The sequence below is a fragment of the Cetorhinus maximus genome, chromosome 14 (genome assembly GCF_964194155.1).
Source record: "Cetorhinus maximus chromosome 14, sCetMax3.hap1.1, whole genome shotgun sequence".
Taxonomy (NCBI): Eukaryota; Metazoa; Chordata; class Chondrichthyes; order Lamniformes; family Cetorhinidae; genus Cetorhinus; species Cetorhinus maximus.
Window position 1 is genome coordinate 24,034,433 of NC_135892.1, and position 18,074 is coordinate 24,052,506.

Consider the following 18,074-nt stretch of genomic DNA (forward strand, 5'->3'; position numbering starts at 1 on the left):
CCTAAATCTCTCTGCCTCTCTACCCCTTTCCTCCTTTAAGATGCTCCTTAAAACATACTTCTTTTATCAAGCCTTTAGTCAGCTGCTGGAATATTCCCTTGCATGGCTTAGTGTCAAATATCATTTTATAAATCTTCTATGAAGAAGCCTCAGGTATTTTACTATGTTATAGGTGGTACATGAATATAAATTTAATTTTTGTTGTTTCAGGACTCGCAGCCTTTCCAAAGTGCGTAACAGCAATTTAAATACCGTTTGAAATGAAATTACTACTATAATATAGGAAAATGAGGCTGCCAATTTCCACACAGTTAGTTAAGGGATAAATGTTGGTTGAGGGATAAATATGAACATAAGAAAAAGGAGCAGTAGCAGACCATACAGCCTCTTGAACATGTTTCCACCATTGAATAAGAACATGCCTAATCTTCTGCCTCAACTCTATTTTCCCATCAGCTCCCCATATCCCTCAATTCATTGAGTGACCAAAAATCTGCCAATCCAAGCCTCAAATATATTCAATGATAGAACATCCATAACCCTCTAGGTTAGAGAATTCCAAAGATTCACAATCCTATGGGTGAAGAAATTTCTCCACACCTCAGTCCTAAATGATCGTCCCCTTATCCTGAGACTGTGCCCCCATGTTCTAGATTCTCCAGCCAGTGGAAACAACGGGCAGAATTGCCCCAGATTTGCACTAAGTGCAGTAGCGGGCGGCTAAAACGATGTTTTACCCATCAGCTGTGATGGCGGACTTTCATGCCGTATCGTCCCAAACCCACCACATTAGTTACGTATTCCCGGGAAACACACCATTTCCATGGCGGGTGGGTTCTCATTCACACGCCACGCCATCATCATCTCACTGCTTCATCACGCCGGGCATCATATTTAAAGTCCAGCCGCGCACACACATCTCAGTGCTTCCAGTCCACTATTACTGCAGGGAAGATGTCCACGAAAGGCAAAAAGACTGCAGCCCCACGTTTAATGACGCATCACTGGAATGCCATTTGGACGCCGTGGAGGTGATGTCCTCTGCCCATGCTCTGGCTGCAGGACAGGCTGCAGCATCACCAAACCAGCATGGCAGGTGGTGGCAGTGGTGGTCAGTGCTAATGCTGCATAGGAGAGGTTGGCCATCCAATGCAGGTAGGGGATGAGTGATCTCATCCGTGCAGCCTGGGTATGGCAACCATCTCATCACTCCGGTGGGCTGAACTTATAATAATATGATGTGTAACAATGAGGCTCCTGATGTCCGATGGCAGGAAACACAACCCGCCATCAGCGGGCTGAGTGGATGATTGCAAACTGGTTTCATGCTGTTGTGAAACTGATCATGCCATATTGTCCACTTACACCTCCAAACATGCCTGATGCTGGCGGGCAGGGAAACTCCCAGCCAACACCTCCGTGTCTATTCTGTCAAGCTCATTCAGAATCTTGAATATTTCAATGAGATCAACTCTTATTCATCTAAACTCCAGAAAGTATAGACCCAATTTACTCAGCCTCTTACATAGAACAACCCTCTCGTCCCAGGAACCAATCTAGTGAATACTGGCCAGGAGACTGGGGAAACTCTCCTGCTGTTCTTTGAATAGTACTACAGGATCTTTTACATTCACCTAAGAGGGCAGTTGGGATTTTGGATTAACATCTCAACTAGAAGATGGCACCTTTGACAGAGCAGCACTCTGTCAGCACAGCACTGATGTGTCAACTTTGACTCAGGTAGTACTTAGAGTCACAACAGGAATTGATATCTGAGGGATGTCTATAATGAGGAATGGAATATCTTCCACTTTTGGCAGCAAACATTAGCATCAAATGCAGCCCAATGCAAAGTGAAAGCTCCTTTGCTTTGTAATGGCTGTGCAACAAAATTATAAACTCATTTTTGAATGTAACTACACGGCCACTACAGATAGAGACTGGAGCAATTCTTCCCCAGTTATATCTTAACTCCATGCCTCACTAGTTTGATTTTTGGTGCCGTATTTCCCACTGAGTCAACTTCTAACTTTAATAACCTAGCTTGGCAATTCAGTGTCAATATGTGTCGAATTATGAATCTTTTGCAATACAGGCTCACATCCTATTGGATGTGATCTGAGACTGTCCTTGATCATGGATGAGCACTAAGTAAAATGACAGTGTAATCCAGTGACATTAAACTACCCAAAATATGACACCAAACAGCACCTACATTTAATTGTGTCTCAGGAACATCGGAAAGAGAACTGCTGTTGTAATGGTGTCAGCCATAGCTCAGTGGTAGCACTTCTTCCCCCTGAGTCTGAAGGTTGTGGGTTCAAACTTTATTCCAAAATTTAAGTATTTAACCTAGGCTGCACTGTCAGAGATGCTTTTTTTCGGATGAGGTATCCAACCAATGTCCTGACTGCCTGCTCAGGTGGATGTAAAATATCCCAGGGCACTACCTGAAGAAGAACAGGGGAATTCTCACAGTGTCCTGGCCAATAGCAATCCCTCAACTGCCAACACTAAAATAGATTATCTAGTCCTTTATCTCATTGCTGTTTGTGGGACCCTGCAAATAGATTGCTGCCTTTCCTTAAGTTACAGCAGTGACTACACAACAAAAAGTATTTCATTAGCTGTGAAATGCTTTGGAAGTCCCTTAGGTTCTGACGGTGCTATAGGTGTTCATATTCTTTCATTGCGCCTGTTTCAGCTAAACAAAATAAGTGACAGCTATTCGCTGACTCATTCCTCAGGGCAATGCCTTGACCAATCAGGGTCAAGCTGTCTGGTTTAAATTTCAAACAATGCTTGGCAGTTAACTGTCAGTCACTATCACTGATGTATTCTCCATGGCAACGCCTCTACCAACCAGAGCCAACCAATCACCACGCTCTTCACATAGAGTATAAATTGTTGTTTTCCCCTTATATTGGTATTCTTGCAAAGTGTCCTGATGAGTGCAAGACAAAAAGCTTAGACTTGTCTCTTTTTTCAGCAATACTCAAGTTCAATACTCAAATGACTATTTAAAGATACATTTCCTTGATAGAAAAGGTCTACTCCTGTTGCTATATTCCTATGATATTAGGATGATTTATACTAGACAATATTTTTGTGATGTTTGCCAGATATTTATACAATAACCAACAGCCACAATTAATGCAATATATCATAACCATTCACACCATGCCAGCTGAAGCTGTTGAATGAATTGTTAACCTCGACATTGAACTGTAACTGTTTCCCCAGTCATTCCAATAAAAAATATATATGTTGCTATAAAGTAACAAAATTGCGGATTTGTACTTGTTAATTCAATCCTCGCTAGATTCGTTCACATCTACCGGCCAGCTGAAAATATGCACAGATAAGTGCTCTTAAGAAATAATGTATGACAGAGAAGCCCCAAGACAACTAGAAATTCCCCCAGAGTCAAAGGAAATATATTGGAATTTACTGCCTGGTTTGACGGTGGAGGAAGAAACCCTCAACTCATTTAAAAGGCACTTGGATCTGCACCTAAAGCGCTGTAACCTGCAAGGCTACGGTTCAGGTGCTGGAAGGTGGGATTAAAATGAGCAGCTAGTTTTTTTTTAATTTTCTTTTTCGGCCGGCATAAATATGAATTGTTCCCTTTCTGTGCTGAAACTTTCCTACGGTTCTATATTTAATGTCAGCTTCAATATATCAAATTTCACTCGGGGAAAAATAAATCAGACACAGAATAAGCTACTTTACAAGTGTGGGTCTTAGCTCAGTGGTAGCGCTCTCAGATCTGAATCAGAAGTGACTCCAAGTCCCACTCCAGAGATTTAAGCAAGACAGATGCCCGTCAGCTCTTCGCCCGTGTTCTGGCCAATATATAATTCATAATACATACCAAAAGAGATTATTAAACCATCGCTGTGTACAAATTGGTTGCAGAATTTCTTACAACAGTGAATACACATTTTTAAGAAGTAATTGGTTTGCTATTTGTTTGGGGTATGTCCTGAGCTAATAAAAAGCCTTTTGGAATTGCCAATCCTTAAATTGTACCAAACTGTCCTGGGTACAAATCGACCTCCACAAATCAACTGAAAATTGAATTTCAGATCCTTCTGGCATATTTAATGTTTTTGGGACGATGCAAGAAATGCACATTAGTACCAAGAATCAATCATTTAGTTTTAAAACTCGCTCACGCTGAGCTTGAGCCTCAGGGCAATCCCGCGTGTCTCCTTTCGTCTAAGAAACACGTCCTTGAATGAAAAATTCTGGAACAAAGGGGAATTTCGCCCAAACAAGGATTTTTCCCGAACCCTAATTCCCCCGTTTGTGTTCTGAATGTCAAGGTGGGGGGGGGGGAACTGCAGCAGGGAGTCGTTGGCCTTTGTTTTAGAGTCAAAGAATATGGACATTTCCCATTGAAGGACCACACCAGTGTCCAGGAGGTATTCTTGGGACTTATTAGCCAGCTCCTAGGATCTGAGCTCATTTAGCTAAGCCCTGCTCTTCATATTGTACTTTTAGGCGTTTAAGTGCAAGTAAATCAACACGAGAGCCAGAAAGTCTATCTTTACCCTCCGTCTCCCTCTCCCCTCCTGAATCTTACCTTTGGATATGAGGTGGTCGATGTCCCGGTCGATGCCCATATAGTAGCATTTTCTCCACAGTCCAGTGTAGGTGGCGAACAGAGGACGGGCGCAATCCGACTCGAAGACGCCGAGCCCCAGCACCGAGCGCCAATTCTCCAGCAAATCCTGGTCGCTGGCTGGAGCCGGGAGGAGGGGGTTTGAAGAGCCTCTTGTATCGGGAGCTCCGGGAGCCGGGGAGCCCGGCTCCTCCGCCTTGCCGCGCTCCCGCAGGGGGAGGTTGTAGATGGGCATCACTCGGTTCTGCTCCTCGCCGCTGCTCCCCAAGCTTTGACCGTCGCAGCTCTCCCGGTGCCTCCGGGTGTCCGTTTCATACCAGTGATCGGTGAAAATAGCCGTGGTCAGCAGCAGGAGAGCGGAGCCACTGAGGAACAGGCTAAAAGCAGTGATCCAGCTCCGGTTCTCCATCTCTCAGTTTGCCCCAAGCATTGATTTACCCTCCCTTGTCTGTCCAAGGCAACGCCGCCCTTGAGTGCTAAGGATTTCTTTCCCCCTCCTCTTCCTTTCTTTGTCTTCCCCCTTTCTACAAACCCCACATCCTCGCCGATGCGCTGGGGGCCGGTCAGACGCTTTTGATTTCATTTGTCATTTGTCCGGACTCAGGTTCTGTGCATTGGGTCGGACAGACAGGGGCAATCTTGCAGAGGGACTGGCTGGCTGAGTCGAGCTGTGCACTGGCTTTCTCTTTTGCCCGCAGACTCTCACATTCCCCCTCCTCACTGGCAGATGCAGCATCTCCCACTCCGGCTGTTACTTCTGTTTTTTCTTCCCCCCTTTCTCTCTCTCTCTCTCTCTCGGTGTCAGAGTACCGATGCTTGTGTCCCCGTTGAAACTCCTAAACTTGAAACAGCCTCTGAACCCCCACGCCTCACCTACCACACACCAAGACTGAGAATGCAACACTAAATCCAATTCCAATGCAATTTCGAACGTGTCACATCTGACTCAGTGGTAGCACTAGCTCTGAGTCAAAAGGCTTAAGTTTCACTTCTGAGGACATCTCGTCCTCTTGGGCAGGATTGAGAGAGTGCTGCACTGTTGGAGGTGCTGTCTTTCAAACTTAGGTTTTAAACTGAAACCCTTCTGGCTCTCAAGTGGATGTAAAATATCTCTTGGCCTATTTTGAAGAACAGAGTGGTCTACTCCGTGCCGTGGCCAATATTTATCCCTCCACCAACATCCCTAAAACAGATTATCTGGTCATTACCAAGTTGCTGTTTGTGGAAGCTTGTTTGGCACAAAGTGGCTGCAGAGTTTCCTACATTAAAATAGGGCCTACAACTCAAAGTAATTCATTGGCTGTACGTGTTTTGGGACACCCTGAAGTCATGAAAGGCGCAATAGAAATGCAATACTTCATTTTCTTTTTATCACGATCATGTGTGGCAAAGTTAATTAACGTATAAAAATAATCTTCCGGCCTGTTTCTAAATTTGAGGAGCCAATATCGTTTGGCCTTTTTATGTAACACATTCAATTCAAAAGTATGTGATATGTCACCTGGGGCAAACCAAATGCATCTGTCAGCAAATAAATATCAACCCAGGACAATTTTCAAATCCCGCCTACTGCACATTCAGCTCCTGAAACCATTACCATGACAACGTGCAACCAGTGGGAAAAAAATCAAGGTACAGCCATAACGAAACAACAGACTATGCTGCTATAAATATATCCATACTCCCCCTCCCCCCATACATTTGAACTGCGATTTAACTCATAATGATTTAATTCATTAAAAAAATTAAAAGTCTTTAATGTTTTACTGAAAATGTATATTTCAAATGCTGAAGTATGTTAGTATTTCAAATTAAATTGAAATTGAAATGCTATGATATTAAGACATTTTACAGTATAACAAGGTCTTTGGAGGTGGCAAGACAAGTTGAGAAGGCTGTTACAAAGGCATATGGGATCCTTGGCTTTATAAATACTGTAGAGGCTTAGGTACAAAAGCAAGGAAGCTATACTTTATAAAACACTGGCTAGGCACCAGCAGGAGTATCGTGGCCAGTTCTGGGTACCACATTTTCTGAATGATCTCAAAGCCTTAGAGAGGACGCAGAGAATGGTACTGGGGATGAAAAACTTCAGTTAGGTGGAGAAACTAGAGAAAGTTCTTCTTACAGCAGAGAAGACTAAGAGGAGATTTGATACAAATGTTCAAATTTTTAAGGGTTTTGATAGAGTAAACAATGAGAAACCATTTTGAGTGACAGAAGAGTTGGTAACCAGAGGGCACTGATTTGATTGCAAAAGAGCCAGAGGCGACATGAAGAAGAATGTTTTTACACAATGCCTTGTTATGATCTAGAATGCACTGCTCAAAAAGGTAGATTCAATAGCAGGCTCAATAATAACTTTCAAAAAAAATGGCACAAATACTTGGAAAGGAAAAATTTGCAGAGCGATGGAGAAAAAGCATGTGAGTGGGACTAATTGGATAGCTCTATCAAAGAGATAATGAAGGATGATGGGTTGAATGGCCTCCTCTGTGCTATATCATTCTATGTTTCTATGCTTCAATGCTCTAAACAAATTTCACACGCAGCAATCTTCATGATTGGATGAGCCATGATCTTATTGAGCGCTGGAGCAGGATCAAGGAGCCAAATGGCCCACTCTTGCTCTTATTCCTTTTGTTCTTAATAATTCTCATTTATATAGCACCTTTAACATAGTAAAATGTCTCAAGGCATTCACAGGATCTTTCTCAAAAAAAAATTGATAGCAACCGTGTAAGAAGATAATAGGATAGGTGACCAAAAACTTGATCAAAGTGATACGTTTTAAGGAGCATCTTAAAGGAAGCGAGTGAGACAGAGAGACAGAGAGGTTTCAGGATGGAATTTTAGAGCTTAGGGCCTGAGCAGCTTTAAACATGGCCACCAATGGTGGAGTGATGAAAACTAGGGTTGCGCAAGAAGCTAGAATTGGAGGAACACCGAAGTCTTGGAGAGTTGTCAGGCTGGAGGAGGTTAACAGGGATAGGAAGGTGTGAGGTTATGGAAGGAGTTGAAAACAAGGATGATAGTTTTAATATCATACTGAAAGCCAGTAGAGATCTTTGAGCACGGGGTTAATGGATAAGTGGGTTTTGGTACAAATTTGGACACTGTCAGCTGAGTTTTAAATGGGGGTTTATTGCAGGTGTAGTTTCTACAAGGCATACTCAACATAATGATCTCTGCAGTAGGAAAATTTGAAGAAATGTTACAACAGGAAATCAGAAAGATCAAACTTATCTTAGGAGATACAACAAACTGGAAAGTTACTACTCAAGGTGTATCACGACCAACTACTTGATCACTCAAAAACCAGAAGGCAAAAGGACCATCTAGGCAAAACAGGTTTGTGTACACAGAAAAAAATATACCGAACAAATACATCAAACAGCATTGGATATGTTAAAACATTTATTGGTTCTACATGAAAAACCATGAATCTGAAGCATTACACCCGGCCTTCCTCTCTCCACGCATGCTGCCTGACCTGCTGAGTGTTTCCAGCATTTTCCCTGTTTTAGTTCAGATTTCCAGCATGTGTGGGCTTTTTATTCAAGAATAATTAGTGGGCAAATAAAAAGACACTAGTTCGGGAGGACAACCCAGAGAACATAAGTACTGACATGGCTACACTACAGGGCCTGCATCAAGTCAGTGCATCATCTTCCCCAGCCCAAACTATATACCAACATTGTACTTTATACAAATGGAAAATGAACTCTAACTAACAATTCTCAGGATCATATTTACAAGATTTCATAATATTGAAAAGGAAAGGATCTTGCATTTATGTAGTGTCTTTCACAACTTCAGGAGCTCCCAAAGTGTTTTACAGACAATGAAGCATTTTTGAAGTGTAGTCGCTGTTGTAATGTAGGAAATATGGAGATCAATTTGCATACGGCAAGGCCCCCGTAGACATCAGTGAGATACATGATTAGATAATCTGTTTTAGTGATGCTCTTTGCAGGATATATATTGGTCAGGATATTGGAAGCAACCCCTGTCGCCTCCATTACTCTTTCATAAGTACATAAGTATTAGGAGCATTCTGTCTTTTCAGCCTGTTCTGCTAGCCAGTAAGATCATGGCCGATCTTATACCTCAATTCCACTTTTCAGTGCTATCCCTAAACCCCTTGAATCCCGTAGTATCCAAAAAATGATCAATTCTTGACTTAAATGTACTCAATAACTGCAAATCCATAGCTCTCTGGGGTAGAGAATTCCATAGTTTCACAATTCTTTTAGTGAAGAACTCATCTGATCATTGTCTTCTAAAAATGGTTGACTCATTATTTGAAACAGTGACCCTTAGTTCTGGACTTCTCAGCTAGGGGATACATGCTCCTGGCATCTAGCTCTTTAAGAATTTTTAATGTTACATTGAGATCACCTCTCATTCTTCTAAACTCTAGGGTATAGGGCATAGTCTACAATCCCCTCATCCTAGGCATTAGTCTACTGAATCTTCATTGCACGCCCTCTGAAGCAAGTATATCCTTCTTTCTTCCAGTACAGAGACCAAAAATGTGCATAGTACTCCAGGTGTGGTCTCACCAAGGCTCCATATAATTGCAGTAAAACTTCTTTACTCTTACACAATACACCAATCCCTTTGTAATGAAGGCCAAGATTCCATTTGCTCTACTAATTTTTTGATTAACTTGTGTGTTGACTTACTGTGATTTGTGTAAAAAGATACTCAGAACCCGCTGAATACCAATATTTCCTAGTCTCTCACCGTTTAGATCGCTGCTATTCCTGGATTTTTTTTGTGCCTTCTACTGTAAAGACAATACCAAGCTTTGGTTTAATGTCTCTGCCATTTCATGTTCCCACCTTAATTTCTCTTGTCTCTCCCGCTAGGGGACCCACATTTATTTTTGTTAATCTCTTCCTTTTACATACCAATAGACGCTATTACAATGTGTTTTTATGTCACTTGTTGGTTTCATATTTTCTTCCTTTAAAATACTTCTTTGAAATATTGGCGTGGGATCTTTTCTGTGCATATGAGAGCCCATCCCAAATATGCCACCTAAGACAGTGCAACGTTTTCTCATTACTGCACAGAAGTGTTTGGAGTGGGGCTTGAACACATCAACATTCTGTCTCAGAAGTGAGAATGCTACTACTGGGCCAAGGCTGATACCTATATTTTAAAGCAATTGTAAGAATAAGAACTCTAACATACCCACTGATGATGGGATATCTGCTGGTATTATCAATATACTATCATATGACATATTAAAAATGAATCCACCATAATATTATGTTGTACTTTCAGCTATTAAAGCCCTATAATTCCCTCCTTAAACCTCGCCACCTCTATCTCTCCTCTTTTAAGACATTGCTTAAAATCTACCACTTTAACTAAGAATTTGGTCAGATGCCCTAATGTCTCCTTCTTTGGCTTGGTGTCAATTTTTATCTGATTACAATCTTGTGAAATATTTTGGAATGTTTTACTCCATTAAAGGCACTAAAATAAAAAAGTTTTTGTTTTGGGAGAACTGGCTTATTGAATGACAAGTAGCAACAGACAACAAGGGGCATGAGCAAAAGAGCACACATCAGAAGGCACACACACATACCAGCTCAAGAGGCACGAGGCTTTTAAATCCAAAAAGCATGCAAAACAGTCAAGCGCATCAGGTCATAGCACAAATTTGCAAACTTACAAATCATAAACACTATTTCACAGTTAGGTTGCAGCCATGATCTCAATGAATGCTCAAACAGGCTCGAGGGGCTAAATGGCCTATTCTTGCTCCTATGTTCCAAGAGCTGTACTGAAACATAGGGCAGAATATTCTGTTCCCGCTGGCATCGCGCATGTTCGGCAGCATGAGCGGACAATATGGCGAGAAGGCTAGAAATGGATTCCATGATGTCATAGAAACTTAGAAAATAGGAGCAGGATTAGGCCATTCGGCCCTTCGAGCCTGCTCCACCATTCATTATGATCATGGCTGATCATCCAACTCAATAGCCTGCTCCTGCTTTCTCCCCATATCCTTTGATCCCTTTTGCCCCATGAGCTATATCTAACTCCTTCTTGAAAAAATACAATGTTTTGGCCTCAACTACTTCCTGCGGTAGTGAATTCCACAGGCTCAGCACTCTCAGGGTGAAGAAATTTCTCCTCATCTCAGTCCTAAATGGTCTACCCCGTATCCTCAGACTGTGACCCCTGGTTCTGGATTCCCCCACCATCAGGAACATCCTTCCTGCATCTACTCTGTCTAGTCCTGTTAGAATTTTATAGGTTTGTATGAGATCCCCCCTCATTCTTCTGAACTCCAGTGAATATAATCCTAACCGACTCAATCTCTCCTCATATGTCAGTCCCGCCATCCCAGGAATCAGCCTGGTAAACCTACGCTGCATTCCCTCTATAGCAAGAACATCCTTCCTTAGATAAGGAGACCAAAACTGCACACAATATTCCAAGTGTGGTCTCACCAAGGCCCTGTATAATTGCAGCAAGACATCCCTGCTCCTGTACTCAAACCCTCTCACTATGAAGGCCAACATACCATTTGCCTTCTTTACCGCCTGCTGCACCTGCATGCTTACCCTCAGCGACTGGTGTACAAGGATACCCAGCTCTCACTGCATATTCCCCTCTCTCAATTTATAACCATTCAGATAATAATCTGCCTTCCTGTTTTTGCTACCAAAGTGGATAACCTCACATTTATCCACATTATACTGCATCTGCCATGCATTTGCCCACTCACTCAGCTTGTCCAAATCACAATGAAGTATCTCTGCAACCTCCTCACAGCTCACCCTCCCACCCAGCTTTGTGTCATCTGCAAATTTGGAGATATTACATTTAGTTCCTTCGTCTAAATCATTAATATATATTGTGAATAGCTGGGGTCCCAGCACCGATCCCTGTGGTACCCCACTAGTCACTGCCTGCCATTCGGAAAAAGACCCGTTTATTCTTACCCTTTGTTTCCTGTCTGTCAACCTAATCTAATACTATCTCTAATTTCCCTAGCAAGCCATGGTTTGGCCTCCTTTCCTGTTTTACTTTTGTGCCAGACAGGAATAAACAATTGTTGCAGCTCACCCATGCGCTCTTTGAATGTTTGCCATTGCCTATCCACCGTCATCCCTTTAAGTAACGTTTCCCAATCCTAGTCATGAAACCAGTTTGCGATCGTTTACTAAGCCGGTTGTTGGCGGTCCGCGTTTCCTGCCATCGGATGTCGGGAACCTCACTGTAATACATCTATATATCATTATAAGGCCAGCCCACCAGAATCATCCTGCACTGATGTGTTTCACAACAGCATACATCAGGTGAACACTTGGCAGCTGCACTTTGAGGGGAACACGGAGGTGAGTGCACAGTAACATTGTGCAGCGCTCGCAAGGGTCGCCAGCTGGAGTTCAAGGTTGAGGTGCAAGGTTGGGGGGGTGGGGGGGGTGGTGGAGGGGTGGTACAAAGGTGTCTGAGGCATGTTGGAGGGGGCAAGGGCTGCCCTGTGGTTGAGGCGTGTTGGGGAGGGGGGTGCAAGGGCTGCCCTAAAGTTGAAGCGTGTTGGAGTGGGAGGGCAAGGGCTGCCCTGTGATTGAAGGTTGTGGGGTGAGGGGGAGGGAATGGCCGTGCATTAGGGAAACCTTGTATAAAGTGACCATTCCTCTGCACCTGAGACAGTTCAGACGCAGCCGCATTGACATACGTGGATCCGGGTCTCTAGCTTATCTGCCCACTCAAGGAACACAGAGGCATGAAAGTGTCACTAAGTGGTCCAGAGCTTTTCACCCCTCGGACACAGACTACAAACTAATCAGCATTTTAGTGGACTGCAGAACAGTTGGATGACTGGGCACGTTGTACAATCTCCTTGCTAAAGCTGGCCACAGAACAGTCACTGATGGAGGCGCACACATCCCCTTGTAATGTCAGCACCCCGGTTTGGACCAGTCTCCTATATGGTTCAAGCTAACAGTGCAGCCTTGCAGTGTGGGTTAGGAGAATGCCTGTGCCTGAGTTGAGAGCACAACATGCAGTCCAATGGGGAAAGCTGCTGCCAATCGGTCAGGTGGAGTGGGGCAGAGGTGATTGGGGTTTTGGGCAGCCATGCAGCGCACTAAACTCTGGCCATCCAAATGGTGGCCAGCACTCTCTGGGATGCGTTAAGGGGCCTTCAGGCTTAACCAAGAGAGGTTCTTAGAACACCCAAGCTAACCCACGTGTCTCTCTCTTTGATTCTGCAGGAGTAGAACAAATCTGGGACGATTCTGCCCACAAAGTGGAAGTTCACCGGGTGGTGGTGGGGAGCATATTGCTCATTCCCAATCCCATTGCAAGAATCGTCCGACAGCTGATAGACCGAATAAAAGCCCGTTCCACAGCAATAATGTGCTGCCATTGGGCTAAACAGCTTGAAAGTGGAACTTCCATATGATTGGCTCACAGCTTTAGCAGTCCCAGCAGTGCCAGAACTGACTAGTGCGCATTACTGTGACTGCAAGCATCTCCATGAAGAAGAGAAGATGGGACACTGGAGCCAGTAAGTTGGAACTTTTTGGGCAGGGAGGGATCAGTCAGCCTAGGGAGAGGGGCGAGGGGTGAGGGGCTGCGCGGTTGTAGGGGGGTGGTGGGGGGTGTAGGGGGGGGGTGAGTTTTGGAGGCCAGATAAGGAGGCACAAAGTGGGGGTGTAACATTTTGGCAGGGTATACCCATGATGTGCAAGTGGCATCCCTTGAATGCTGTTCTCCCCCTTCCTTCCCAACTTTACAAAAATGTTTTTAAAAGCAGCCCGCCTATTCCCACCCACCTACCCACAGCAACAATTCTATGGTGTGGGCAGTGTGAAATACAAGTCAATTGGCTTGGTTACAAGCTCACTTGCCTGTTAATTATTTATTTAGAAATGGCAGCTGGGCTGCTAATTTCCGTGCCCACCCACCTACCATATTATGGGGACCAGATCGGGGGTGGGTGGGAAGATGGCGAGCTTGCCACCCTTTGTATTTTATTCGACCCCCCGTACAACCCCCCACTGAAAACATACCCAGCGGGAGACTATAAAATCCAGCCCATTGACATTGGTGAAATAAAAACTAGCTGAAGAAAACTGGATTATAAACATAATGGTAAAGAATACTATATAAATATAGCAAAAGAAAACACTAACCATTCACTGTAGAAGAATTAAGAGAGATACTAAAAACAACAAAAATCCAGACTGCATAAATGTCTGGACACAGAATTTTAACAAATCACAGTTCACTGAACTAAACATAGCAACAACACATACCAGACGTCCTAATTTGCTGTAGACATGTGAAGTCTATTTTTGTCCCTAATGAAAGAAAATCACACAGCAGAATGTTGAAACAAAAAAAAATGCAAGCACTTATTTTAATTTAGTTTCTACATTCAGTTAATGATTTCAATCAATAGAACAAATAGAAAGATTTAAAAAGAGCATTTGCCAATTCATACAGAAGCAAAAAAATAAAAGAGTTGATTAAGACAGTCAGCAGCCCAAGCAATGCAGACCAAGAAAAGTCCTGTATTCAACCTCCAGTCTTTGCTGAGTTAACTAAATACCAGGTTCTGTTCACCTGTGCTTGCCCACCTACATTGGCTTCAGGTTTGGCAATGCCACAAATTTAACATTCTAACCCTTGTGTTAAAATCCTTCAAAGGCCTCCCCCTCCTCTCCCCCTCTCTCCGTAACCTGCTCCAGTCTTACAACTCTCCAAGATTTCAACATTCCTCCAATTCTGGCTTTTTGCACACCCCCGATTTCCATCATTCCTCCACTGGCTGCCATGCCTTTAGCTGCCTGGGCCCTAAGTTCTGCAAGAGGGGTTTCATCTGATTACTGGGAACAGTAATGGCAAAAAATGGATTTTCAGATGGATGGACAGACATGAGATCACACTGTTTCTCCATTAATGGTGAATATTGGCTGTGAATGTATCCCTGAATATCCTATAATAAGCACAACAACAACCACCTCATATTCAACCTCATACTCGTGCCATCACCAAGGCTGCCTATTTTCATTTCCATAACATCACCCTACTTCAACCCTGTCTCAGCTCATCTGCTTCTGAAACCCTCATTCATGCCTTCATTACCTCTAGGCTTGACTATCCAACACATTTCTGGCTGATCTCCCACATCCTGCCCACTGTAAACTTGAGGTCAAACAAAACTCTGCTGCCCATGTCTTAATTCACACAAAGTCCTGTTCCCCTATCTCCCCTGTGGTTGCTGACCTACATTATCTCATGGTCAAGCAACATCTTGATTTTAAAATCCTGTTTTCAAATTACCTCATGGCCTCATCCCTACCTATCTCTGTAATCTCTGCCAGCTCCACAACTCTCCGAGACATCAAAGCTTCTCTAATTCTGGCTTCTGATTTTAATTGCTCTCTCATTAGTGGCTGTGCCTACTGGTACCCTGGTCCCAAGCTCTGGAATACCCTCCCTACACCTCTCTGTCTCTCTACCTTGCTTTCTTCCTTTAAGTCGTTCCTTAAAACTTACCTTTTCAACCAAACTTTTGGTCATCCGACCTAATATCTCCTTTTATGGCTCGGTGTCATACTTTGTTTTATAATGCTCCTGTGAAGCATCTTGGGACGTTTTGTTACATTCAAGGCACTATATAAACATAAGTTTTTGTTGTTATAAACATACTGTACGCGCACGGCTTCTGTTTTTTAAGTACCTGTCGTTTGTCATTTATTTATGTTAAGTAGCTCTATGGATGTTCTTCAATCATTTCTAGAATATGTACAGAATATTTTCACTGGTAGTAGTGATCAAAGATGATGTAACACTATAATTAATTAAATTATTCAAAATACAGAAGAAGGTAGCTGTCAAATCTAATAATTAAATTATGCTTAGCATTTAGGTTTTAGAAACAATAATCAGGGGGAAAAAATCAACAGGCACTTGGAGAAGCTTGAGTTAATTAAGGAGAGCCAGCACATATTTGTAAAAGACAGATCTTGTTTGAGTAATCTAATTGAATTTTTTGTTGAAGTAACAGAGAACGTTGATGAAGGGAATGTTGTCTAGATGGATTTTAAGAAAGGATTGGACAAAGTACCACATGAAAGGCTGATTAACAAAATTGAGGCTCGTGGAATAGGGTCAGTGTCAGCTTAGATAGAAAATAAGGACAGAAACAGCGAGTCATGGTAAATGGTTGTTTTTAAGATTGGAGGATGGTTGACAGTGGTGTCCCCCAAAGTTCAGTGCTGGAGCTACTGCCTTTTTGATATTATAAATTATTGGATATTGAAATTCAGAGTAAAATTTCAAAATGTTCTCTTGGTACCAATCTTGGAGGTGTGACAAACAGTGAGGAAGACTGGACATAGTTAGGCTAGCAGAATGGGCAGACAAGTGGCAGATGGAATTTAATACAAAGAAGTGTGAAGTGATGCATTTTGGCAGAAGGGATAGGAAGAAACAATATAGACTTAATGGCATAGTTCTAAAGAGTGTGCAAGAATAGAGGGGAGCTGGGGCTTCGTGTGAATAGATCTTTAAAGACGGCAGATATTGATATGGTGGTTAGTAACACATTTGGAATCCTAACCTTCATAAATAGAGGCATTGAGTACAGAAGCAGGGAAATTGTGCTGGACCTTTATAAAGCTCTGGTTAGAGTCTGGTTCTGATCGCCACACTTTAGGAAGAATGTAAGGATGTTTGGAGAGGGTGCAGAGGAGATTTACCAGAATGTTTCCAGGGATGAGGGATTTTAGCTGTATGGGTTAGGTTGGAGAAGCTGGGGTTGTTCTGCTTGGAATAATAAGGGTTGAGTAGAGATTTGATAGAGGTGTAAAAGATTTTAGCAGGTTCAGATAAGGTAGACAAAGAAAAACTTTTCCCTTTATCTGCTGGTACAAGGAGGGACACAGTTTTCAGGTTTTTGAGCAAGAGATACAGGAGGTTGTGAAGAAGAATATTCTTTTGCAGCAAGTGGTAAGGGCCTGGATCTCTCTGCCAATGAGGGTGCTGGAAGTAGAGCTGATCAATCATTTCCAAAGGGAATTTGATGGACACTTGAGGGAAATAAAATTGCACAGCTACAGGGATAGAGTGGGGGAATGGGACTAACTGGATTACTCTACATAGAGCTGGCATGGACTTGATGAGAGAATGGTCTCCTTCTGTGCTGTTGTGACTCTACAACTCCACTTCATCAAAAGCCAAATACTATGGAGGCTGGAAATATGAAAAAGAAACAGAAAAATCTGGAAACACTCAGCATGTCAGGCAGTATCTGTGAAGAGAGAAATGTTTCAGGTCAATAACCTTTCATCAGAATAGTTCTACTTTGTGTTTCATATAGTCTTTGGCCATCTCCCACGTTAAACTAAAGGATTATTATTATAATTTAGCATGATTGGAGTCTTATAAAACTGAGCAAGAAGTACACTGAGATATGCAAAAAATTGGTTCTGTACAAAAGAAATGATATCAATAGTCTGTTGATTGCCTGAATTGCTGTCAAGTTCCCTGATAACACATTCACTCCCAGCTTCTAAATCTTGCAGGATGTTAAGTACAGCAGAAAAATATAATTCCAGAGATTACTAACTTGCTTTTATATATATAAAATTGGATATTCCTGGAGCTATGTTTTTGGTTGTGCAAATTATGGCTGTTTCCCTGTTTAACACTGTATGATGTCTTTCTCCCACATACATAGAGACAAGCCGTCAAAATCATTCTCAGCGCAATGACTGAAAAAGAGAAACGAGGTGACACATGTGACAAGAGAGAGAAAGAATGAAAAACATCCTGACAGTTACAGACTGAGAGAGAAATGCTATTACATTTTTGCTTTTGGATTTCCCAGCTCTACAATATACAAGAAAATGAGAAAAGTCTCCAACTGGGAAAGCAAAGCTGTGAGGAACACAATAAAGTCTTCATCTATTTGTTTTAAACACAGTTTCATTGGACCACAAGGAAAAAAATCCAAATTCCGGCTTCTATCTTCTGAAGTAGTAACCCTTCCCAGAGTATAGTTCCATGGAAACAATTGCATGGACATAATTACATGGATATAATTGCATGGATACAGATACATGGATATGGTTCCATGGGTATGGATACAGTTCCAAGGATGGGGTTGCATGGGTGTTGTTCCAATGGATACAACCCATGGATAGAGTTCCATGGATACAGTTGCTAATTGGTAATTGCTGTGATTACTGACTGATGTCATCAATTAAGACTAAACAAGTACCCCATTTTTAAAGGGGTAGAACCCATAAACTGTAAATTAACAAATTTTAAATGGAATTTAGCAAATCAAATTAAAATTCAATTCCGGAGATTGGTGACGTGAAACCATGCCATTGAACATCATGGTTGCTCCCTCTCTAAAGCAGGAAGAGAAGCAAGCAATTGGGCTGAATGAACACCC

The 18,074-nt window shown here is 42.5% G+C and overlaps 1 protein-coding gene across 4 annotated transcripts in view; it reads right to left on the reverse strand.

Annotated features, from left to right (window-relative positions):
• tmem178a (transmembrane protein 178a) overlaps positions 1 to 5,535 on the reverse strand; it is a 32,139-nt gene extending 26,604 nt beyond the window's left edge. For 3 of the 4 annotated variants that reach the window (XM_078556695.1, XM_078556696.1, XM_078556694.1), the window contains exon 1: positions 4,589 to 5,535. In XM_078556695.1, coding sequence (XP_078412821.1) covers positions 4,589 to 5,036 — 448 coding nt within the window. In that variant the 5' untranslated portion in view covers positions 5,037 to 5,535. The remainder of the gene's footprint in view (positions 1 to 4,588) is intronic. The other variant, XM_078556697.1, reaches the window with a different exon arrangement.
• Positions 5,536 to 18,074: the final 12,539 nt, after the last annotated feature.